The following is a 27,235-nucleotide window of genomic DNA, read 5'->3' as shown; positions in this document are numbered from 1 at the left end:
TCTATGGATCCATGGGGTAACCATGACCTCCCAATGCACCCTCAGGAAGGCAGATGCTTGGTCAAAATATTGAGCCAAGAAACCACCGTGACAATGGCATTCAGAATAGAAAGGTAGGTTGTGCTAGAGGCAGAGAATTCCTGAGAAAGAGGTTATAACAGTTTAGGTTAAGAGACTTATATTAAGTAATAACCATATTCTAAAATACAAATAAAGATTAGAGCTATGAACAAAGCTATAATGTCTATTTAGAAAGTACAGAATTTTGTAGTAACTTAGAAACACACAGTTAAAGAGACTGCCAAGCTAAAATTTACCAAATAAATTCTCTGAACATCAATGACACTGTAATTTTAATTATATATGAATTACAGAATAAAGTATATACTACTTTACCTCACAGAATGCCCAGAAAAATCCTCCAAAGTGCTATCCGTGTCAAGAGTCTGCTCAAAATCCTTAACAGAAAGTCTGCTACTGGTACCAGATTTCTTTCCTTGATGGGAGCCACGTTCTGAGACAAACTGTACTTTTTCCTCATTAAGAAGTGAGTTCTGAATATTTCCAGTGAATGAATCCAACCCTGTAAAGTAAATTTCTTTTAAAGCTGATTCCAAATATTAGAATTTGAGAAAGATAACTGATACACAGATTTTAATGAAATAATAAAAAGCTGTAAGTCAGAATATTTTTAAATTGACTATAATGTATTTTAAATTTGTTTTCCATATGTAAAATAAAATCAGTTCATCCTTCTGCCTCCATTTAATAAAAGTGAATTTTCTTCCATTAATATCCTCTATTTCCTGTTCATATTAGCTCAACTGGTAATAAAAGACAAGTACATTAAGTAAGAATGAAGTACTACTCTACTCCTATGAAAAAGTAACCAAAAAGAAGGGGTTTGTTTGTTTGTTCTATTGCTCAGGCTGCAGTAGAGTGGCACAACCATAGCTCACTGTTGAAGTACCTACTATATTCCCAATAAGGTAATTGGAATTATATGGGGCTTAATAACTTGTTTAGGATACACAGTCAATAGTAGAACTAGGACATACATCCAGGTCTCCTGACCCTAAGTCTAGTGCACGATTCACCTTAATGGTATGTTTAAATAGCAGCATGAGAAATATATTCATTATTTCCTTTTTAAAAAAGCAGAGTACAAAATTGCATATATATTTTCGTGGCAGCTAGTTTTTGTGTTTTTTTTTTGAAATGTACATATATGATTAAAGGTCACAAGAAAATGTAAAAGTGAAAAAACAATTATGTTATACACTCATGTTCCAAGCAGCATTATTTACAATATCCAAAAGATGGAAGCAACCCAATTACCCAGCAATGGATGGACAAATATGGTAAATGCATACAAAGGAATATTATTCAGCCTTAAAAAGGGCATTTTGACACATGCTGCAATATGGATGAACCTTGAAGATATTATGCTAAGTGAAATAAGTCAGTCACAAAAGGAAAAATATATGATTCCACTTATATGAGGTACCTAGCATAGGCAAATTCATAGAGACAGAAAGTAGAATGGTGTTGCCAGGGACTGAGGGGAGGGAGAAGCTATTGTTTAATAGGTACAGCATTTCAGTATAGGTAGATGGAAAAGTTCTGGAGATGAATGGTGGGGATGGTTGTACAATAGTGTGAATATACTTAATGCTACTGACACTTAATGCTACACTCAAAACAGAAAAAAATCTAAGGAATTATTATTCATTTAGAAAAGTTTCTTCAATCTACAGTATATTTATGATCCCTAGGCTGGAAGCAAGCTGCTAATACTGATTATCTCTAATTTTGCTATAATAAAGATGCATTGCTTTCATAATAAGAATACTTTATTGGTTCATTGAATATTGTTCTTCAACAATAAATACACAACTTAAAATTTTCTCTTAACTTCAAACAACCAGGAATTGTAGACAATACAATGTTCTATGCAAGAAAGACCTAAATTCTAATCAAGGGACCCATATGAAAACAGAATTACATTAAAAGACTGTATTACAGAATTACATTAACAGAATTACATTAAAAGCCCCTACATTAAAAGATTGCCAAATGAAAGTACTATTAAAATTTTTTTCTTAAGATTACCACTTCACCAACTACTTTCAACTATTTATACACTGGACAGCTTTCACACAGTGCACACAGACACTCTTTTTCACCTCCAGAGGGAGCATACACAATAAAAATTACACTGATTTTAGAACTTGGGGATGAGGGAGAAATTAAGTTTAAAATGATGTTATGGAAGCCAGGCGCGGTGGCTCACGCCTGTAATCCTAGCTCTCTGGGAGGCTGAGACGGGTGGATTGCTCAAGGTCAGGAGTTCGAAACCAGCCTGAGCAAGAGCGAGACCTCGTCTCTACTATAAATAGAAAGAAATTAATTGGCCAACTAATATATATAGAAAAAATTAGCCGGGCATGGTGGCACATGCCTGTAGTCCCAGCTACTCGGGAGGCTGAGGCAGGAGGATCGCTTGAGCCCAGGAGTTGGAGGTTGCTGTGAGCTAGGCTGCCGCCACGGCACTCACTCTAGCCTGGGCAACAAGTGAGACTCTGTCTCAAAAAAAAAAAAAAAAAATGATGTTATGGAAAGTGAAATATAATAGGGTGGTTTTGTTTCAGGTATTGTGAAAGGAGATTACGGAAACTGAAAGCCACAAACACTACCTGTAAGTCATCTAATATATTTTATTTTATTTTTTATTATTTTATTATTTTATTTTATTTTTTTTTATTTTATTTATTTATTTTTTGAGACAGAGTCTCGCTTTGTTGCCCAGGCTAAAGTGAGAGCCATGGCGTCTGCCTAGCTCACGGCAACCTCAAACTCCTGGGCTCAAGCGATCCTCCTGCCTCAGCCTCCCGAGTAGCTGGGACTACAGGCATGCGCCACCATACCCGGCTAATTTTTTGTACATATATTAGTTGGCCAATTAATTTCTTTCTATTTATAGTAGAGATGGGGGTCTCGCTCTTGCTCAGGCTGGTTTTGAACTCCTGACCTCAAGCAATCTGCCCTCCTCCGCCTCCCAGAGTACTAGGATTACAGGCGTGAGCCACCGCGCCTGGCCTAATCTATTTTAGATTATAATTTCTAAAAGCCTACATTAAATCATATTGTTTATCTTCATATACTCAATATGTCATGATATTTTTAAATTGTACAGTATATTGTAGTAGAAGATAGACCAGAATGGGGAGTCAGAAGTCAGAATCTGGGCTTTTCCAATAACAAGTTACTGACCTTAGGTAAGACACTAACATAATAAAGCATAACAAAAGCAAAATGAAATAACTGAGCAAGATCGGCATTTCCCATACTGTGTTCAGCTGAATTCCAGTGCCATAAAATGCTGATTGAAAGAAAAGATTCTGCAGTCAAATAAATTTGGAAATGCTTCATACTATACAGCCTCATCCTTATACTGAAATAAATATTGCATATTAGCATATTAAAATTGTTGATAAGTCCTGTAAGAAAGAAGCCCATTTTACCCTGAAAGCATTTTCTAAATTTACAGAACCATGAGCTCTTTTATTATCAGAACACCTATGAAACAGCTTATCCCACTGAACTCGTATTTCACAAGAAAGGCAGACTTTGGGAAATGCTGGTAAAATAATGTCTAAATGTCCTACCAAAGACATTGCAGTCTGCAACTGGAAGTGTTCTGAAGTATAAGTTATAGAGTTATACTCAGTTAATGATTAAGAAATAATTTCTACTAGCACTCTCATTGGAAGTATGAACTAGTACTAGCTTTCTGAAATGCTATTTGGCAAAATGTATCCCAATTTTAAACATGGCATACTATCTCCCCATTATCTCACCTCTAGGATTTTCCCCTATCGGAAAAAAAACAGATAAATGCATAGAGATGTATTTATAAGGATATTCAATGTAGTAGTATTTATAATGGAAAAAAGAAAAAAGAAACCTATATATCTACCAATGTAGAATTACCTAAATAAATTATAATATATTCAAATAATAGAATACTAGGTAGTCCTTACAAATATTAATAGTAATCCATATTTGCTGAAAGAAAAAGATATCCATAACCTATAGACAGAACAAAATAGCATATAAAGTGTACACCCATGCACATAAAATTTTCTATTTATGTATGCCTACAAGTTGTCTGGAAGGATTCTTACTAAAAATGTTATTAACATTTCACACCCATTAGGATGTTTTCTTATCACACGCAAAAAAATAAAAAGTGTGGAGAAACTGAAACCCTTGTATATTGCTGGTGGGAATGAAAAATGGTGTAGCTGCTATAGAAAAACACTATGGCAGTTCCTCGAAAAATTAAACATAGAATTACCATTTGATCCAGCAATTCTACATCTGAGTATGTACACAAAAGAATCAAAAGCAGAGACTTAAATAGATATTTGCACATTAATGTTCATAGCAACATCTTTCACAATAGTTAAAAGGTAGAAACAACAAAAATGGCCATCAGTAGATGAATGGATCAACAAAGTATGGTATATACATAGAACAGATTGTTATTCAGCCCTAAAAAGGAATGAAATTCTAATATATGCTACAACATGGATGAATCCTGAGGACTTTATGCTAAGTGAAATAAGCCAGACACAGAAAGAAAATTACTGTATGATTCCACTTACATGAATTATCTAGAGCAGTCAAATTCATAGAGACAGAAAATAGAACACTGGTTACCAGGGTCTAAGCAGTAGTCCCCAAACTTTTTGGCACCAGGGACCGGTTTCATGGAAGACAATTTTCCCACAGACCAGGGGGAGGAGAGGATGGCAAGTGATGGGAAGCAGCTGTAAATACAGATGAAGCTTCGCTCACACGCCCACTGATCACCTCCTGCTGGTGTTGCCTGTTTCCTAATAGGCCAAGGACCAGTAACAGTCCGTGGCCCAGGGGTTGGGGACCACAGGTCTAGGGGACAGAGCAATGGAGTTATTATTTAATGGGTACAGAGTTTCAGTATGGGAACATGAAAAAGTTCTAGAGATGAAAAGTGCTAATGGTTGCAAAATAATGTGAATGTACTTAATGCCACTGAACTGTACATACAAAAATGGTTAAAATGATACATTCTATGTTATGTATATTTTACCACAATTAAACTACAGTATATTTTGAAATATTAACATTGGTTATCTCTAAGTGAAGAGATTAAAGGTAATTTATTTTTAAATATAGTTTTCTATATGACTGATTTCTTCCCCCTCCCCTGTCCTCCTCTTCCATTTTAACTCAATTAAATGCACAGGGTTTATCTTTATAATTAGAAAAAACTATTTTGGAAGGAAAATAATTCCCTAGATAGAAGCTATCCTGTGAGTTTAACAAGCCTTTGCCTGGGGGGCAGAGCAAGATCGGGGACGAGAAACACCACCAGACAGAGTGTCTCTGCAAAACAGACAGTTTCTAGAAGAAATTAGAAGCAAGAAGCAAGCAGACGAGCATACATCAGGCGAGGGACGGAAGGAGGGCTACCGGAGACCACAGGAGACTCCACAGGAGGAGGCTGCGGAGGAGAACTTGAAGCAGAGACCTCCGGAGCAGCCTGGAGACCAGCGGCAAGGGTAGGTGGAGCAGTTAACTTTTCCCTCCCGTGCATCTTGGACTGCTGGTGGGCTCCCCAGCGGGTGGAGAGACCTGTGGACACCAGCCCACAGACGGCCACCGCAAGTGACCACTAAACCTGTAGTGGACTCGGCACCAGGCTCCCAACTCCCGCGGGCACCTCCCTGTGCAAAGACCCGAGGCGCGCGGCAGGCGCCATATTGCCTCATTCTCCCCTCCCCCGTCCCTATCCCTGGCTGCCTAGGGAGACAATATAGTCACCAGCAGGAGGCACCTCCAGGGAACAGGATCTTCCCCTTTGGGGCCCGACAGCTGACTGAGGGGAACTCAGACGGTGAGCTCCCTACCCGCCAGCCCTCCCAGGTGCTGCTAGCACGGTGATCCCAGGAGAACGGGGCAGACCCTGAGGCTAACAGACATCAACCCAGCTTGGGCTCCCGTGGGTGAATTGGGACTGGCACTTCTCTCCCTGGTGGGGTCAGGAATTGAACTCTGGGGCCCAGAGGTCAGACCTGCGGACCAGATTCTGTGCACCCAGGTCTCGCATTGCCCAGGGCACAGAAGGGATATACTCGAACAGCCTACTGAGGTGTGTGTGCCTTCAGGGGCAGATCAGCCTCCTAGAGGGCAACCCTCCTCTCAAAGGGAGGCCCTGAGGCCAGCTCCGGCAGTGATCCTATGCAGGGAACTTCCCGGCCAGCATCATACCCAGGGGAGGCCTGGTGGTGTGTGGTCTGGCCTGCTAACAGAGGACAGGAGTAGTTGCGGAGTTGGGGAGGGTGGAAAGAAGGGAGGCCCACTCCAGACTGTGGGTCTCAGACAGCCCCACCCCACATATAGACATTCTGACTGAGCAGGGCCATTCCAGCCCCTCCCTGACAGCTTTTCCTGGAAGCAGAGAACAGAACTTTGACCCCTGCTAACAGCATTGGTGGTGCCTGAGGGCAGGCTTACCCAACCCAGCTCTGCCCAGACTCACTCCCAGACCAACCCTCACTGATGGGGAGAAAAGGACACACCAAGAAGTCCCAGGGCCCCACAGACCACATGAGGAACTAGAGTGCCTCTCCAGAGGAACAAGAGCGGGTTACAGGACACAAAAACAACAGTGTTGCCTGTTCCTCCTAGCAAGTGCCACCTACTGACAGGGAGGACATTCTGCACACCCTTTTCACGGCACCTACTGACTCATCATACAGCGTGCAGTCGAGTCTCACCCACAAACACCACCTACCGGCTTAGAGACTAAACGAGGCGTGTCAATACCCAAACAAAACCTAAAGGAAAGAAGCAACAACTGATCCAGATGGCAAGAAATCAGCGAAGGAACTCTGGAAATATTAAACTCAAACAGAAAACACACCCCCAAAGAGTAACACCAGCCCCTTAGAAATGGACACCAACCAAAATTGGACCACTAAAATGACAGAAGAAGAATTTCGAGCATGGATCGTAAGAAAATTCAACGAGTTGCAAGAAAAATTGGATAATCAACACAAAGAAAACGTAAAAAGACTCCAGGTCCTGGAGAAAAACTTCACTAAAGAAATTGAAACAATGAAGAAAAGTCTAACAACTCCTGGAAGTGAAGAATCAATTCAGGGAACTACAAAACACAATGGAAAGCCTCAAGAACAGGGTAGATAAAACAGAAGAAAGAATCTCAGAGACTGAAGATACCACCTTCCAATTAAATAAATCAGTCACAGAGACAGAGCAGAGGAACAAGAGAAAAGAGCAAAGCCTACAAGAGATGTGGGATTATGTGAAGAAACCTAATGTGAGGATTATATGGTTACCCCAAGGGGAAGAAGAAAACACTCAAGGGTTGGATAAGCTATTTGAAGATATAACAGAGGAAAACTTCCCAGGCCTTGGTAAAAATCTCAATATACAAGTTTAAGAAGCTCAGAGGACCCCTGGGAGATTCAATGCAAACAGGAAGACGTCCCAACATGCAGTCATCAGACTGACCAAAATATCAACTAAAGAGGCCCTTCTACGAGCTGTAAGGCGAAAGAAGCAAGTTATATACAAAGGAAAGCCAATCCGAATAACACCAGACTTCTCTACTGAAACAAGGAGAGACTGGGGCCCCATTCTCACTCTTCTGAAACAGAATAATGCCCACCCTAGAATCTTATTCCCTGCAAAACTAAGTTTTGAATACAAAGGAGAAACCAAGACATTCTCAAATAAGCAAAGACTGAGGGAATTCACCAAGACCAGCCCTACAAGAAGTACTCAAAACAGTGTTACCCACGGATCAGCATAATAAACACTTACGAATATAAACCTACTCAAAAACTAAAGGCCAAAGCCCAGAAACCACAATGGCTCAAGAGAGAAAACAAAGCAACAAAATTCAACCCAACATAATGAACAGAAATGTGCCCCCCTATCAGTTATCTCAATAAATGTGAATGGTTTGAACTCCCCACTCAAGAGATATAGCCTGGCCAAATGGATAAAAAAATACAAGCCAAGTGTCTGCTGCCTTCAGGAAACACATCTAACCTACAAGGATGCAGTTAGACTAAATGTAAAGGGGTGGAGAACAATATTTCAAGCAAACGGAAGCCAAAAGAAAGCTGGTGTGGCGGTGCTGATTACAGATAACTAGGTTTTTAAATAAACACATGTAATAAAAGACAAAGAAGGTCACTATATAATGGTGAAGGGTACTGTTCAACAAGAAGACAACAATTCTAAATATATATGCACCCAACCTTGGTGCACCCAGATTCATAAATCAGACTCTACTTGATCTAAACAAATGGATGAACAACACCACCACAATAGTCAGAGACTTTAACACCCCACTGACAGCACAGGATAGATCCTCCAAACAGAAAATCAACAAAGAAATAATGGACTTAAGCAGAACTCTAGAACAAATGGGCCACACTGACATTTACAAGACATTCTATCCCAAAACCACTGAATATATATTCTTCTCATCAGCTCATGGGTCATTCTCTAAGATTGACCATATCCTAGAACACAAAGCACGTCTCAAACAATTTTAAAAAATAGAAATTATACCATGTATCTTTTCAGACCACAATGGAATAAATGTAGAAATCAACCCTAACAGGAACTCTTATTTCTACACAAAGTCATGGAAACTAAACAACCTTCTGCTGAATGACCACTTGATAAACGAGGAAATCAAGATGGAAATCAAAAGATTCTTTGAACTAAATGACAAAGGAGACACAAGTTACCAAAACCTGTGGGACACAGCTAAAGCAGTCCTGAGAGGAAAGTTTATTTCCATAAATGCCTATATCCAAAAGTCTAAAAGATCACAAATAGATAACCTAATGAATTGTCTCAAAGAGCCAGAAAAACAAAAACAGACCAACCCGAAACCCAGCATAAGAAGTGAAATCATTAAGATCAAATCAGAATTAAAAGAAACTGACAACCGGGAAACCATACAGAAGATTAACAAAACAAAGGGTTGGTTCTTTGAAAAAACAAAATTGATACACCATTGGCTAGCCTAACAAAAAGCAGAAAAGAAAAATCTCGAATAAGCTCCATCAGGAATAAAAAAGGAGATATCACAACTGATGCCACAGAGATACAAGATATAATTTATGAATACTACAAAAACCTCTATGCACACAAACTGGAAAATGTGGAGGAAATGGACAATTTCTTAGAAGCACACAGCCTTCCTAGGCTCAACCAGGAAGAAAGAGAATTCCTGAACAGACCAATATCAAGCACTGAAATTGAAACAGCAATAAAAAACCTTCCTAAAAAGAAAGGTCCTGGACCAGATGGTTTCACACCCGAATTTTACCACACCTACAAGGAAGAACTAGTGCCTATCCTGCAGAAATTATTCCACAACATCAAGAAGAATACAATACTCTCCAACACATTTTATGAAACGAATATAACTCTGATACCAAAACCAGGAAAGGATGCAACAAAAAAAGAAAACTATAGACCAATATCCCTTAGGAATACAGATGCAAAAATTCTCAACAAAATCCTAGCCAATCGAATCCAGGTGCTTGTCAAGAAAAGAATCCACAACATACGTAAATCTATAAATGCAATTCACCACATAAACAGAAGCAAAAACAAAGACCATATGATTCTTTCAATAGATGCAGAAAAAGCTTTTGACAAAATTCAACACCCTTTCATGATACGAACACTTAAGAAAATAGGCATAGAAGGGACATACCTAAAAATGATACAAGCCATATATGACAGACCCATAGCCAACATCATACTGAATGAGGAAAAACTGAAAGCATTCCCACTTAGAACTGGAACCAGACAAGGCTGCCCACTATTTCCACTTCTGTTCAACATAGTGATGGAAGTCTTGGCTACAGCAATCAGACAGGAAAATGGAATCAAAGATATCCAAATAGGGGCAGAAGAGATCAAACTTTCACTGTTTGCTGATGATATGATATTATATCTAGAAAACCCCAAAGATTCAACCAAGAAACTCCTGGAACTGATCAATGAATTTAATAAAGTCTCAGGATACAAAATCAATACACAGAAATCAGAGGCATTCATATACGCCAACAACAATCTAATTGAGAACCAAATCAAAGACTCAATTCCCTTCACAACAGCAACAAAGAAATTAAAGTACCTAGGAATATACTTAACCAAGGACGTAAAAGACCTCTACAGGGAGAACTATGAAACACTGAGGAAGGAAATAGCAGAGGATGTAAACAGATGGAAATCCATACCATGCTCGTGGATCGGTAGACTCAATATCATCAAAATGTCTATACTACCCAAACTGATCTACAGATTCAATGCAATACCTATTAAAATCCCATCAGCATTCTTCACAGATATAGAAAATATAATTTTACGCTTCGTATGGAACCAAAGAAGACCCCGAATATCAAGAGCAATTCTAGGCAACAAAAACAAAATGGGAGGCATTAATATGCCAGATATCAAACTATACTACAAAGCTGTAGTAATTAAATCAATATGGTATTGGCACAAAAATAGGAATATTGACCAGTGGAACAGATGTGAGAATCCTGATATAAAACCATCCTCATATAGCCATCTAATCTTTGACAAAGCAGACAAAAACATATGCTGGGGAAAAGAATCCCTTTTCAATAAATGGTGCTGGGAAAACTGGATAGCCACCTGTAGAAGGCTAAAACAGGACCCACACTTTTCACCTCTCACAAAAACCAACTCACTCCGTTGGTGTCTAAGAGCTAAGAAAAAAAAAAAAAAAAACCAACTCACGCTGGATAACAGACTTAAAGCTAAGGTATGAAACTATTAGAACTCTAGAGGAAAAAGTTGGAAACACTCTCCTAGACATCGGCCTGGGCAAAGAGTTTATGAAGAAGACCCCAAAGGCAATCACAGCAGCAACAAAAATAAATAAATGGGACATGATCAAACTACAAAGCTTCTGCACAGCCAAAGAAATAGTCATGAAAGTAAACAGACAACCTACAGAATGGGAGAAAATTTTTGCATCCTATGCATCCAATAAGGGACTGATAACTAGAACTCATGAAAATCAGCAAGAAAAAATCAAATAACCCCATTAAAAAGTGGGCAAAGGACTTGAACAGAAACTTTTCTAAAGAAGACAGAAGAATGGCCAACAAACATATGAAAAGATGCTCAACATCTCTAATCATCAGGGAAATGCAAATCAAAACCATAATGTGATATCACTTAACCCCAGTGAGAATGGCCTTTATCAAAAAATCTCCAAACAATAAATGCTGGCGTGGTTGCGGAGAGAGAGGAACACTCCTACACTGTTGGTAGGACTGCAAACTAGTTCAACCTCTGTGGAAAGCAATATGGAGATACCTTAAAGTGATACAAGTGAATGTACCATTTGATCCAGCAATCCCATTGCTGGGCATCTACCCAAATGATCCAATGACACTCTACAAAAAAGACACCTGCATTCGAATGTTTATAGCAGCACAATTCATAATTGCAAGGCTGTGGAAACAGCCCAAGTGCCCATCAATCCAAGAATGGATTAATAAAATGTGGTATATGTATACCATGGAGTACTATTCAGCTCTAAGAAACAATGGTGATATAGCACATCTTATATTTTCCTGGTTAGAGCTGGAACCCATACTACTAAGTGAAGTATCCCAAGAATGGAAAAACAAGCACCAGATATATTCTCCAGCAAACTGGTATTAACTGAGTAGCACCTAAGTGGACACATAGGTACTACAGTAATAGGCTATTGGGCAGGCGGGAGGGGGGAAGGGGGCGGGTATATACATATATAATGAGTGAGATGTGCACCATCTGGGGGATGGTCATGATGGAGACTCAGACTTTTGGGGGAGGGGGAAATGGGCATTTATTGAAACCTTAAAATCTGTACCCCCATAATATGCCAAAAGAAAAAAAAAAAGAAAAGAATCCATCACAACCAAGTGGGCTTCATCCCAGGGATGCAGGGATGGTTCAAAATACACAAACCTATAAATGTAATTCACCATATAAACAGAAGCAAAAACAAAGACCATATGATCCTCTCAATAGACACAGAAAAAGCATTTGACAAAATTCAACACCCTTTTATGATAACAACACTCAACAAAATAGGCATACATGGAGCTTACCTAAAAATGATACAAGCCATATGACAAACCCACAGGCAAATATCATACTGAATGGGGAAAAACTGAAAGCATTCCCACTTAGAACTGGAACAAGACAAGGTTGCCCACTATCTCCACTTCTGTTCAACATAGTGCTGAAAGTCCTCGCTACAGCAATCAGACAAGAGAGCGGAATTAAGGGCATCCAAATGAGAGCAGAAGACATCAAACTCTCACTCTTTGCAGATAACATGATATTATACCTAGAAAACCCCAAGGATTCAACCAAGAGACTCCTTGAATTGATAAATGAATTTGGTAAAGTCTCAAGATACAAAATCAATACACAGAAATCAGAGGCATTCATATACGCCAACAATAGTAAGAACCAAATCAAAGACTCAATTCCCTTCAAAATAGCAACAAAGAAAATAAAGTACCTTGGAATATATTTAACTAAGGAGGTAAAAGACCACAAGGAGAACTATGAAACACTGAAGAAGGAAATAGCAGAGGAAGTAAACAGATGGAAGAATATACTATGCTCATGGGTCAGTAGAATCAACATTGTTAAAATGTCTATACTACCCAAAGTGACCTGCAGCATCAATGCAATCCCTATCAAAATACCATCATCATTTTTCACAGATATAGAAAAAATAATTTTACGCTTTGTATGGAACCAGAGAAGACCTCGTGTAGCAATATCAATCCTAGGCAATAAAAACAAAATAGGAGGTATCAACTTACCAGATTTCAAACTGTACTAGAGTCATTAAAATAGCTTTTTACTGGCACAAGAACAGGTACATTGACCAGTGGAGCAGAACAGAGAACCTATATATAAAACCATCCTCATATAGCCAACTAATCTTCGACAAAGCAGACAAAAACATACACTGGGGAAAAGAATCCTTATTCAATAAATGATGCTGGGAAAACTGGATAGCCACATGCAGAAGACTGAAACAAGACCCACACCTCTCACCTCTCACAAAAATCAACTCACTGCTGGGTAACAGACTTGAACCTTAGGTGTGAAACTATTAGAATTGTAGAGGAAAATGTTGGAAATACCCTTCTAGACATTGGCCCAGGGAAGGAATTTATGAAGAAGACTCCAAAGGCAATCACAACAGCAACAAAAATAAACAAATGGGACCTGATCAAATTAAAAAGCTTCTGCACAGCCAAGGAAACCATCAAGAGAGCAAACAGACAACCCACAGAATGGGAGAAAATTTTCACAAGCTACACATCCAATAAAGGGCTGATAACTAGAATCTATTTAGAACTCAGGAAAATCAGCAAGGAAAAAATCAAACAACCCCATCAAAAAATGGGCAAAGGACATGAACAGAAACTTTTCAAAAGAAGACAGAATAACGGCCAACAAACATATGAAAAAATGTTCAATATCTCTAATCATCAGGGAAATGCAAATCAAAACCACAATGAGATATCACTTAACTCCAGTGAGAAAGGCCTTTATCAAAAAGTCCCCAAACAACAAATGCTGGCGTAGATGTGGAGAGAGAGGAACACTCCTACACTGCTGGTGGGACTGCAAACTAGTTCAACCTCTGTGGAAAGCAATATGGAGATACCTTAAAGCGATACAAGTAGATCTACCATTTGATGCAGCAATTCCACTACTGGGCATCCACCCAAAAGATCAAAAGTCACTTTATGAAAAAGACACCTGCACTTGAATGTTTATAGCAGCACAATTCACAATTGCAAAGCTGTGGAAACAACCCAAGTGCCCATCAATTCATGAGTGGATTAATAAAATGTGGTATATGTATAGCATGGAGTACTATTCAGCTCTAAGAAACAATGGTGATATAGCACCTCTTGTATATCCTGGATACAGCTGGAACCCATTCTACTAAGTGAAGTATCTCAAGAACGGAAAAACCAGCACCACATGTACTCACCAGCAAGTTGGTATTAACGGATCAACTCCTAAGTGGACATATAGGAGTAACATTTATCGGGTGTCGGGCAGGTGGGATCGGGGAGGTGCGGATGGGTATATACAAACCCAACAAGTAAGATGTAAAAAGTTTCGGGGATGGACATGCTTGAAGCTCTGACTGGAGGGGGGTGTGGGGGGCGCAATATACGTAACCTTATCACTTGTACCACCATAATACGCTAAAAGAAAAAAAAAAAGAAGTCTTTGCCTAATCATTGTATCTCCTCACCTGTAGGCCTACAGAGCAAACTACAGCCAAAAGCAGAACTGTAGACACTGAAGAGTATCTCAATCACTCAAAAATATTTACTGAGTACCAATGGACTAGCTACTGGACCAGGTACTAGAATGTACACATTAGGTCTGTTAACTTCATATAAGTTTGAAAATTACCATCTGAAGTATCTACTGTCTCTATTTTATAGATAAGAAAATTTGAGTATTTAATGATGCTCAGAGATGTGTATGACATAGTATTATTTTAAAAAGCTACTGCAAAGCAATTATTATTTGTATTTTGTTTTTTTTTTTTTTTTGAGACAAGGTCTTGCTCTGTTACCCCAGCTAGTACAATAGCATAATCAGAGCTCACTGCAATCTCAAACTCCAGGGCTCAAGTGATCCTCTCCTGTCTCAGCCTCTTGAGTAACTAGGACCACAGGCACATGCCACCATGCCTGGCTAATTTTCTACTTTTTGTAGAGACAGGATCTCACTCTTGCTCAGGCTGGTCTTGAAATCCTGACCTCAAGTAATCCTCCTGCCTCGGCCTTCCAAAGTGCTAGGATTATAGGCATGAGCCACCATGCATGGCCTGCATTTGTTTTTTAAATAAAGGGGTGTGTGTGGTTTTATGTCTACATTGGGAAAACAGGTATGAAAATGTTAATAGTAGCTATTTCTGAGCAGAAGGATCAAAGGGAATTTATGTTTCTTCAATAAGTACTTTTATCTATAATTCTTAATTTATCATCATTGCGGATGTATTCCTTTTGTATTACAAGATTTATAATGTTATTTATCAAAAGGTATTATTATAATAAGTAAATACTGAGGCTAATTAGATTATTATCATAAAGAAATTCCTCTTCCTTTTTTATGTTGTTTAGAGACAAGGTCTCGCTCTGTCACCCAGGCTAGAATACACAGTCATAGCTCAGTCATAGCTCACTGTAGCCTCGAACTCCTGGGCTCAAACAATCCTCCCACCACCTCAGCCTCCCTAGTAGCTAGGACTACAGATGCATGCCACTATACCTGGCTAATTCTTTTATTTTCCGTAGACATGGGGGTCTCACTATGTCGCCCAGGCTGGCCTCAAGTGATCCTCCCACCTCAGGCTACAAAAGTGCTGGGATTACAGCCAAGAGCCCACCACACCTGGCCTTCAACTTCTTACGGAATCAAATCTTAACTTTAGATCACTAAACAAAATCATTGGTAAGAGAAAAAGTTACCATGTAGAATTCCACTTACATTCTGTCTTTTCCTTTTTCCCTTTCTTTCCTTTAGAAGAACTAGATGAATGAGATGATGCAGCAGAATGGGGTCCTGATGAATGCTGGGAAGTAACATCCACAGAGGAAAGATCATAGGCAGACTTTCTGCTAGAATGGTCTTCCTGAATGCCTAAAGTGCTACCACCAGTACTGTGAAAAAGTAATAGTGGTTCAAGAAAGAAATAAAGTCTTACAACACAGCTAAAATCAAAGATATTTAAAAATCTATTTAATCACTAGGAGAATATAACTAGAACCAAAGATGGCTTCCACTTTATTTTTTTTTTCTTACTACCATGAGTTGGATTGTTTCCTATGGCTCAATTTATTACTGAGAAAAAAATCTCGGGTGAATTGTTTACTGCGTGAAACCAATAAAAAAACTAATATTTCAGATACATAAGATAAAAAAATATAATGTTGAATAATGGAAAATGTGGCCTCAATTTCTGTTCAAATTTATAATTTTTATATATTGTAACTGTCTTCCCTGTGATAACCTTATAGAGAACAAGAATTTAATATGTTGCACTTCAACCTGGAAATAAAACGCATCAAATGATACTGAATGGTAATATTAAATGTCACCACAATTAAATCCTTAAAGTTTTTATTTAAAAATTTAATTTTTTCCTTAGAGCTCATAATTGAAAAATATACTTTTCCTGATATAATTTGAATATTTTTATTGATCTAACTAGATTTAGCTAATTTTTATAAGATCCTCTAATTATTTTATGTGGATTACAATTTGTAATATGTGAAAAAAAGATATTGAATATGAATAATTACAGATTAATTTTTTTGATAAAAAATTTAGGCAGAAAATTCTAGCAAAGTCTGATTCATTTGTGCCTTTGTACAAATGATTTAATCTCTGTGCTTCAGTTTCCTCTCTGAAACAGAAATAATAACAATAATACCACATCAGGCTATTATAAAAATGACATAATTCAGGTAAAGTCCCTCAATCCTCTCACTGTCTTGCACATTAAGTGTCAATAATTATTAGATATTATAACCATAATTATTTTTAAAAGCTTTGAAAAATTGTAGATGTTTTCTTGATTATAAAAAAAAATTACTTATTATTTGGGACCGTGGAATCAAGTATCTGTCTGAGTTTCTTCAATTCCACCACAGATAACCACTTCTTAAGCTTCTTACATTAGTACACCATGGAATAGTTTCCCAATACTATCCTCCACTGGGGATTCACAGATTGATTTAACAACCTATATTCTGCATATTATGTGCCTGACCCTATTCTAAGTACTTTTTATTTCACAGACTACTCATAACAACTTCAAGAGGCAGGCAGGTACTACCGTTTTCCCAATTTTATAGAGAAGTAAACTGAGGCATAGGGAGGTTAAGTAATACACACAAATACAAACAACTAATAATCGGGAAGAAGAGCCAGGACTTGACCCAAGCAGTCTAGATCCAGAGCCCATGCTCTTAATAACCATTATGCCATCCAGCCTCTATATGGATCTTTAAACAAGCAAAATTTGACTAATATTCAGACCACAGTTCTCATTTGTACATTTTTCTTACTCTTCAGACGTTATTCTATATTACCAACATATTCTTACTGAGGTTCAAGAGTTGATTTTTTTTCTGTCAAAGTCCCACTCCCTGGAAAGGAGACAAAATCATCTTCATATGAAACACTGCTTAGTGAGGTTGTGATGGCATTCAAAGGTCGTGATGCTGATGTTCCTCTGTCCAACTTGTCTTCAAACCCTGTCCAAAGTAATAATTGAAACATGGTGAAAAACCAAAGATTGTCAGCAAAGTAGTCTACACATGGAGATTAACAACATGGGCTTGGGGACATTTTAGTTTGATTTTATTAGTGCTTCTTTTCAATTTACCTTTGTATCTAACAATACATTTTTAACTTTTTACTAGGAAAATTTTTAAACATACATGAAACAGAGAAAATAGCATAATGAAACAATGCATTTATCACCTAACTTCAATAATGACCAGTATGTGACCAATCTAAATTAAGCTTCCCATTCACCCCATCTATCGCTCCCCCATAGAGTATTCTGAAGCAAATCCTAGGTAATATATTATTTCTAAATATTTCACTATAAAATCTTAATAAAAAATCTAATAGAAAAATTTAAGAATAAACTCAATTTTCTTTTTTTTTTTCAATTTTCTTATTTAAAAAACAAGGGTGTTGTTTTAAGCACTTTGCTTTCATCAAAAGAACTTTCAACATCAAAAGAAATTTAAATTACCACCAATAGAAATAAGTGGCTAAACATGAGAGCAACGGTCTGTACAAGATCATAAGTGCCTCAATATGAAGTCTAGGAAAAAAGCAATGTGATACCCAGTTAAGCATAAAATGAACAGATGAAATCAATTCATTTGTCAAATAATTTGTTCATTATAGAAAGTGGAAATCTCCAGCCTGGAAATTCTAAAGTTATGTTAGTATAAGATGGGCAGAATCCACCTACAGCAGGAAGAATAGAGAAAGGAACTTGAAGGAATTAAGTTATCACAGAAAAGGAAAGTTGTGTTGCAGGATTTCAGGGATAAAAGGGAACTTTAGAAGTTACTGTTTTAGGACTCAAATATACAGCTGCATTACTGTTCAAAGTCTGACTGCTATTAAAAGTAGTTTTAACACAGAATAACAGAGTTATTTTCATATTAGAAATGTTACTGCAGTTGCTTCTCTCAATTCTTGACCACTAATATTCCCAAATCACTGTTAAGAAATATATTTAGTTTCTATTTAAGTATATAACTATAGTCACAGAAAACTTAGTTTAACACTTGATATATACCCAATTCTGAATATCACCTGGGAATTTCTCTAAACTAGATCAAAATTCAACAACTACCAGTCAACTACTGTTTTATGACAATAACTAAAAAATGGAATTTTAAAGATTAAATTACTAATACTCTAGTTGAAACATGTAGATAATGTAGACTATGACTAATATGGACGATAGTAAGTCTCCATTACCCTCACAATGAACAATGAAAAATGTGTACTTAAGTATATATCTTGTATAGAAATTATAAAATAATTTATCTTAAGATAACATATAAACAGTATAAGCATTACTTATTTTTCTCACCTTTTCCATATAACTGATATGATTTTGTAAAAATATTAATGACACTATGTGGACTTCCCTTTGCCAATTCTTCCCATGGTCCTTTGCTTTGTGTACCACCTATGTGCCCAAAAAGTGGCAAGAATTTTTCAGCTTCCTTCTGAAACTCTTTGAGGGGTTCATAAGTATTTCTTTCTCCAGAACTAAATTCCTTGTCTTTTAAAATTTCTGCTACCTTCAAAAGGGGCTGTCCATCCTGGCCTTCCTCTTCTTCAGAGAGACTCCCCTCACTAAGAAGAGGCCCTTCACTGACTGAATCTATGCTGGAACCAAGTGACATTTTGGCTTTGTCTTGAGAACAGGTTTGCATATCAGAGCTAGAAGAGTCAGTCTGCCTTTTACACAACTGTGCCAGCAGCCCTGCTGGTTTGGGACCAGGGGATCTCATTCTAAAGCTTGATATGGCACTCTGAGGTCTTATTATCTCAGGAAGCTTTTTAAATTCACTAAGGTTGCCTACACCAGGAAGATCATCATCAAAAGTTGCATGAGATACACAGGTTCCCAACATCTTCTGAATTCGGGCAGAGAAAACATCTTCAGCATCATCTTTCACAGGTGGACTTATAGCCTTGGTCCAAGGTCCATTTTCTTGAGTTGCTTTCTGCACATCATACTCAGTGTTCCATGCTGACCCATAGTTAATGTTGGCCCCAGCTAATTTCTTGGCTTCACTTTCAATTCTGCTGGACAAAGAAGCAGCCGTTGCTTTCAAGGCTTCAATACGATCCAGTTTACTCTTATATTGGCTGGCACTAGGTTTTAACAAGGCATATGGATGAGCAGCTGGTGAGGTCAGATATGGTTGAGGTGTAAAAGTTAATGGCCCTGAAGCCACATTATGATTCTTCCTAGTTGGTAAAACAGACTCAACATCCTTATGCAACATTCCTATATGCTCTAGACTCAAGAGATGTGAAAGTAAATTTCCAGCTGTTCCAACAAGAGGCTGTGCTTGAGAATGGTGAACTCGTGGGCTCAATCTATCAGGATGCATCCATGTAGGTTCTATCAAGTCCCTTCTGGAAATGAAAGTCACAATATGTTAGTTAACTAAATCACCATTTTTTTAAGTTTTTATTTTTTATTATAAGAGTAATACATACACACTATTTTTTAAAAAAGGATAAAAAAAAGATAAAGATCATTCATAGCTAAATAATCAAAAAAAGCCACTATTAATATTTCATTTAGAATTATATCCTCCCAAACATTTTTCTATGTGTATATTATGTTCTGGTGGTGTTATTTGCACAAAAATGGGATTTTATTATACGTACTGTTCTGCAAACTGCTTTCTTCAACTAAGATACCGTATCTGTTAAGCTATTAATTAAAAAGACGGCATTAAAACCTTTAAAACTCTATGGACAAAATTATTTACAACATTGGCTCTATCCTTCTTCCCTTTAAAAATAATGTTAGATAAAAGAGAAATGCTTAAGATTGATAAATATTAATGCAGATATGATATAGATTATTCTAATCAACAAATATTTACTAAACACTGAACATTTATGTTCAACATTATGTATACTAAATAAGGAGATGATTATAACCTACTTCTAAAAAAATTAATAAATATCAAACAATTAAATGCAAAACTGTGAGTATCAATTATAAATATACAATACAGGGTAGGGTGTCCATAAGCCTAAAAACAGAACAAAGATGCCCTAGACAACATTATATATATTGACCTATGTTTCCAAGCTATATATTCCCTCTATATTAAGGGATACTACACAGAAATTAAAGGCTGATGTCAGACCCTAAGAAGAATAGTATAAGGTTCTGTCTTTGGTCTTGTCCATTATTTTTAGATGATGATATAAAGATATGCTTATCAAATTTGCAGATGACAGAAAGCTGGGCACTAGGGCTAACACAACACATTACCAAATTATAATCCAGAATTATTTGTACAGTTGAAACCTTAGACCAAACTGATATGGATTAATGTAAAGTTCTACAACTGGGCTCAAAAACATCTTCCAGAGGAGGGTAACCAGGGTGATAAGGGAGCTGAAAAGCTTGTCATGCAAACATTTGGCTGGACGTTAAGTTGTATCTGTCTTTTATGAATTCCTGCGAAGAAGAGTGGAATGAAGGAAGATTAAAGCATAGATTATATGTCATAGAATACAGAGTATTATAAATACAAGTTGTGACGTTACTAGGGCCCAAACCAAGCTGCTGGTAATAGAAATACAAAGTAAGTTGTAAAAGATATTGATGAGTAAAAGTCTAAGATGTTTAAATTAATATATTTAGAATGCCAATTTTACAGTAGGTGCTATGTTGATGGTAGAGAAACAGGAGGAGACAAAAATGAAAACACTTAATTCAGTTAAGATTTAATCCGTACACTTTAGGATCTCAAGATCTACCAGGGATGACAGACTAATAAACAGCTAATACAATGTCATAAGTACTAAAGCAAAGATTTATAAAGTTCCACAGAGTGTAGATGGGGAACAATTAACTCTTCTAGCCAATGGAAGTGCCTTTTGAGCTGGATCTTCAAGGTCTTCAAAGTTAGATAGATAATTTGGAATTTTCCAGATAGCTAACACAGAATGATAGGATATGAATGGCAAGAAAAAGAAATGCCACAATTTTAAGCAGAAAGTAATATGTTTCTAAGCATAAAGTTAAAGTTCCTGTTAAAACTGTTAATAGGAATGAGGGTAGTGATAAAGTAGAGGCAATAAGTTAGACATCACAGGTCAAATAAGTTTGATATTGGGAACTGGTGCAAGGTAGTAAGATCTACTTTGTGTCTGGTTTGTTTTTAATATTGGACAACTTGTTTAGAATTAGGAGACTCATAGAAAGGTAAAAATAGAAGATATGAATCCAGCAGGGTATATCTGACACCAACAATGTGACTGAGATGAACTATAGAGGATCATCTATCTGAAAGTATTCAAATTTAAAAAAAATTTAAAGTTTATGCTTAAAGTTTGAAATGTATTTTCAACCTTAAACAAACATTTCTCTTCTGGGAGACAATATGTATTAATAGAGTAGTTAAAAACACAAGGTTCTAGAGTCTGATAGCTTAAGTTCAAACCCATCTCTAACACTAACGTTTTGATCTTTGAGAAAGTTAATTAAATTCCTGGCCTCAATTACCTCTTCTGTAAAACAGACATAACCACAGTGCCTAACTGAAGGAATTACAAGAATTAAATACGATAATACACTTAAAGTGCTTAGGATCAGTACCTAGAACCTAAGAAACATTCAATAAATGTTAGCTATTTTTTATCAATATTATTATTTTGGGGGGTGGGTACTAGAGGAGCATGTGTATTAACTTCAAATTGGAAACTGATTTGATTTCTATCTGTGCATTCTCCAAGTGTCAAAATCATTCTCCTTCCCAAAATGGTTATTATTACAAAGTATAATTTATACCCCTGTAATAAAAAAATCACCTTAATTTTCATGCTCAAATAGTTTTTTTCTTTATTGCAAAGAATATATTACAGCAAAAAATTTTCCCTAAGAAAATTTAAGGTAAAATAGTCAACAACATGAAATTCAATTAGATCTCTTCCTAGTCTTTTGTTGTTGCTGCTGTTTTGAGACAGAGTCTCACCTGTTGCCCGGGCTAGAGTGCCGTGGCGTCAGCCTAGCTCATAGCAACCTCAAACTCCTGGGCTCAAGCAATCCTCCCGCCTCAGCCTCGGAGTAGCTGGGACTACAGGCATGCACCACCATGCCCGGCTAATTTTTTCTATATATTTTTAGTTGGCCAATTAATTTTTTTCTATTTTTTGGTACAGATGGGGTCTTGCTCTTGCTCAGGCTGGTTTTGAACTCCTGACTTTGAGTGATCCACCCGCCTCGACCTCCCAGAGTGCTTAGTCTTTAGTCATATGTTCGCATGCACATCCAACTAACTATAGCTCTTGAAAGGTAAGATGTATAAATTGGTATGAGTTATATGAAGAAATTATGAACAGCAATGTGTATAGAAATGCCTTTTAAAAATTATTCACCAAAAAATACTTTAAAACATTAATTTCATTGTGATTCATTCATCCAACAAACTTTTATTGTGTTTAGTTCAGAGAAGGCAAGAATGTTTTCCAATGTATTAGAAGTTGACATTTACATTAAAGGACAGTAAAAATCTAAACAGTAGAGTAGAATACAGTAAGTAGAGACGTACACAATGCTTAAATATCCGTTAGGAGATACTGAACAATTTCTTTTTTTTTCTTTTTCTTTTATAGCCAGTCAAATTTAGTGATGAGAGGCTGTATATCAACTTTAGTGACACTGTTATTAATAGTAAGTTCCCACTATCATCAGACCAGCCAATATTAAACAATTTCTAAATACACCTCTCTTTGCCATCTTGTTCACACAGAAGGTTAGTGTGAATTCACTGAACATAGACCACTCTACTAAATTTCATGAAAAGAAAGAACCTTAATCATCTTTCATTTTCCGCTTTTTACCTTGCAAGAGGCTGTGGAGGTTCTGAGAGAGACATGTCACTACTGGAAGATGCACTTGGGGGACGTTCCTGTACTTTGTTTTCTTTATCAGATTCTCCAGATGGCTGATACCCTGGTCTAGCCTAGGAAAAAAGGGAAATCAAATTTATCTGACTTCCATCACAAAGCTATACTCATGTAACAAATAAGATAAACATTAACTCACTTCAACTTTACAAAGATCATAAAATGTAGGGGTTTTTTCCCCTCATGTAAAACCAATTCAAATTTAGTTTGCCTTGAAAACAACCATTACAGTTAACAGCAAAATATCATCTAAAATCCAACGAGTGCACCTAATCTTAACCACATATTTAGAAGGAACTATAACCTTTGTAAACCTCAGTTTTTTCACCCGATAAGCAGCAATAATATAGTGCCTACTCTTCTCAGAGTTGTGAGGATTTATTGAAGCTTAAGCCTGTAAGTAAAGCCTTTAAAACAGTATGTGGTACGTGGTATGTACTCCACGTTATTATTCTTAAAAACATTAGCACACTAAACTAGGATATTATCAATTTCAGCACAGAAAACAAAACTAAGTACCATTTATCCTTGAACAACATGGGGTTGAACTGTATGAATCCACCTATACATAGACTTTTTTTCAATAAATATAATAAGATTAGAGATTTGCAACCATTTCAAAAAACTTGCAGGCAAACCTTGCAACCTAGAAATATTTAAAAAATTAAGAAAAAGTTAGGTATATCAAGAATGCATAAAATAAATATATGTAGTCTATTTTATCATTTCCTACCATAATATATACACAAATCTATTATGAAGCTAAAATTCATCAATCCTTACACAAACACAGACCATACACAGGGCCACTCACGATCAAGAAAAATATAAATAAATGTAAAGATGTAGCATTAACTGCACAAAATTAACAGACTGTACTACTATAATAATTTTGTAGCCACCCCACTGGTACTATAGTGAGCTCAACTGTGGTTAAGTGTGGGCTTTAAACGCCATGTGATGCTAATCATTACTGTGTGAGCACTCTCTCTCCAATAACTGTGTATTATAGTAAAAGGTGATCATTCATGGTTCTCATGTATTTTTTCATAGTGTTTAGTGCAATACCATAACCATGAGTAACACCATGGGACCCATACGAAGTGCTGCCGGTGAGGCTGGAAGTGCTCCCAAGAAGAAAAGAAAAGTCATGACATTACAAGAAAAAGATTAATTGCTTGATATGTAATGTAGCTTGAAGTCTGTAGCTGTGGTTGCCTGCCAATTCAAAATCAATGAACACAATGTAAGGACCACTGTAACAAAGAATAAAGGAAATTTGTGAAGCCATAGCTGCAACGAAGCCAGCAGGCATGAAAACCTTGCATTTTTTGCAAAATACTTTTTGATCTCATTTTGAAAGAGCAGTTTTTATGTGGGTGTAGATCACTATAAGAAAGGCATACTTATAGGCTAATATGATTTGGAGAAAAGTGAGGTCATCACATGAAAACTTAAAGCAAGGGTAAGTGAAGGATCTAAAGCTGGAGAATACAATGTCAGCAAAGGATGGTTTGATAATTTTAGAAAGAAGGTTGGTTTAAAAAATGTAAAGATAGGGCCAGGCATGGTGGCTCATGCCTGTAATTCCAGCACTTTTGGAGGCCAAGGAGAGAGGATCACTTGAGGCTAGGAGTTCAAGATGAGCCTGGACAACATAGTGAGACCCTGTGTCTACAAAAAAATTTTTAAATTAGTTGGGCATGGTGGTACACACCTGCAGTCCCAGCTACTTGGGAGGTTCAAGAGGGAGGACTGCTTGAGCCCAGGAGTTCAAGGAGGCAGTGAGCTAGAATTGCCCCCAATGCACTCCAGCCTGGGTGACAGATTGAGACCATTTCTGGAAAAAAAAAAAAAAAAAAAAGTCAAGTAATAGGAGAAGCAGCTTCTGCCAACCAAGAGGCAGTGGACACCATTAAGAAAATCACTTGAGAAGAAAGGATATCTGCCTGAATAGCTTTTTAATGCAGACAAGTACCCTAACCTAGAAAAAAATACCACAAGGGACATTTATTAGTAAGAAAGAGAAGCAAGCACCAGGTTTTAAGGCAGGAAGGGACAGAGCACCTACTGTTTAGTGCAAATGGGGTTGGGTTTTATGATCAAGACTGCCCATAACTATAAAGCTGTTAACTAACCCCAGAGCCTTAAAAGGGAAAAGATAAACACCAACTACCAGTCTTGTGGTTGCACAACAAGAAGGCCTGGACAATGAGAACCCTTTTTCTGGACTGGTTCCTTTGATGCTTTCTTCTCAGATATCCTTTCTTCTCAATGATTTTCTTAAATGGTGTCTGCTGCCTCTTGGTTGGCAGAAGCTGCTTTTCCTGTTCCTTGACTTTTTTTTTTTTTTCTAGAAATGGTCTCAATCTGTCACCCAGGCTGAAGTGCCGTGGGGGTGAACCTAGCTCACTACCACCTAAAGTCAGGAAGTACCTTGCCAGTAAGAGACTGCCTTTTAAAGTTACTTTGATTGGAGAATGCCTCTGGCCAAAAAAACCTCATGTGTTCAACACTGAAGGTACTAAAGTATTCTATTTGTCCCCAAACACATCTCTAATTCAGCCTCTAGATCGGGGGTCAATAAAGACCTTTAAGGGTCATTACACAGAGTACTCTATGGAAAGGACTGTCAATGCTATGGAAGAGAACCCTAACAGAGAGAATATCGTAAACATCTGAAAGGATTATACCATTGAAGATACCACTGTTGTTACAGAAAAAGTCATGAAAGTCATCAAGCCTGAAACAATAAATTTCTCCTGGAGAAAACTGTGTCCAGATGTGTGCATAACTTCACAGGATTTACTATACAGAGCTAATCAAGAAAATCATAAAAGAGATTGTGGATATGGAGGAAAAAAGTGGGGAATGAAGGGTTTCAAGTTACGGATCTTGGAGAAATTCAAGAGCTGACAGACCCACACCAGAGGAATTAACAGAAGACAACTGGATGGAAATGAGTGCTTCCAAACTAGTGGCTAGACAATGAAGAAAAAGACAGAGAAGCAGCAATACCAGAAAAAAAAACTGACATTAGACGATCCAGCAGAAAGGTTCTGATTATTCAAGACTGCTTTTAATTTCTTTTACAACATGGACCTCTCTATGATACAGGCACTGAAATTGAAGCAAATAGTAGAAGAAGGGTTGATACCATATACAAACTTTCTAGAGATATGAAAAGGAGTCAGACAGAAACTCCAATATATTTCCACAAAGTTACTCCGAATGTGCCTGCCTCCCCTTCCACCTCCTCTGAGATGGCAGGACCAACACTTCCTTTGCCTCCCCCTTCTCAACCCACCTGATGTGAAGATAGGAATGAAAATCTTTATGATGGTCCACTTCCACTTAAAAGAATAATCAATATATTTTCTCCCTTATGATTTTCTCAAGAACATTTTCTTTTCTCTAGCTTACTTTATTGCAAGAGTACAGCATATAATACATATAACATACAAAATATGTGTTAATAAGCTGTATACGTTGTGTTATCAGTAAGGCTTCCGGTCTTAATAGCCATGCTTCTGGCTATCAGTAGTTAAGTTTTGGAGAAGTTAAAAGTTATGCGTGGATTTTCAACTGCACAGGGAATTGTTGCCCCTGACCCCCACATTGTTCAGAGGTCAATTATATTTCATTAATATAGTCAAATTTTATTTACTCAGTCCTAAACAGGAATAAAACTAATAGCAATGACAAGAGGAAAAAAGATAAGTAATGTCAATGTAGGTAACTTTTTTTTTTTTTTAGAGACAGGGTCTTGATCTATCCCCCAGGCTAGAGTGCAGTGGCATGATCACAGCTTATTACAGCTTTGAACTCCTGAGCTCAAGGG

The 27,235-nt window shown here is 37.3% G+C and overlaps 1 protein-coding gene across 11 annotated transcripts in view; it reads right to left on the bottom strand.

Moving 5' to 3' along the window:
• Positions 1 to 27,235, bottom strand: part of CEP350 (centrosomal protein 350) — a 192,455-nt gene that overhangs the window by 107,148 nt on the left and 58,072 nt on the right. For all 11 annotated transcript variants that reach the window (XM_076000426.1, XM_076000425.1, XM_076000432.1 and 8 more), the window contains 5 exons: positions 23,329 to 23,450; positions 18,815 to 19,875; positions 17,297 to 17,447; positions 15,676 to 15,848; positions 397 to 583 (listed from right to left, as the gene is read on the bottom strand). In XM_076000426.1, the coding sequence (XP_075856541.1) occupies positions 397 to 583; positions 15,676 to 15,848; positions 17,297 to 17,447; positions 18,815 to 19,875; positions 23,329 to 23,450 (1,694 nt within the window). The remainder of the gene's footprint in view (positions 1 to 396; positions 584 to 15,675; positions 15,849 to 17,296; positions 17,448 to 18,814; positions 19,876 to 23,328; positions 23,451 to 27,235) is intronic.

Source organism: Microcebus murinus, chromosome 2 (assembly GCF_040939455.1).
Source record: "Microcebus murinus isolate Inina chromosome 2, M.murinus_Inina_mat1.0, whole genome shotgun sequence".
In the NCBI taxonomy this organism is placed as follows: Eukaryota; Metazoa; Chordata; class Mammalia; order Primates; family Cheirogaleidae; genus Microcebus; species Microcebus murinus.
Note: the sequence above shows the minus strand (reverse complement) of the source record. Positions and strands in the feature narration are given on the sequence as shown.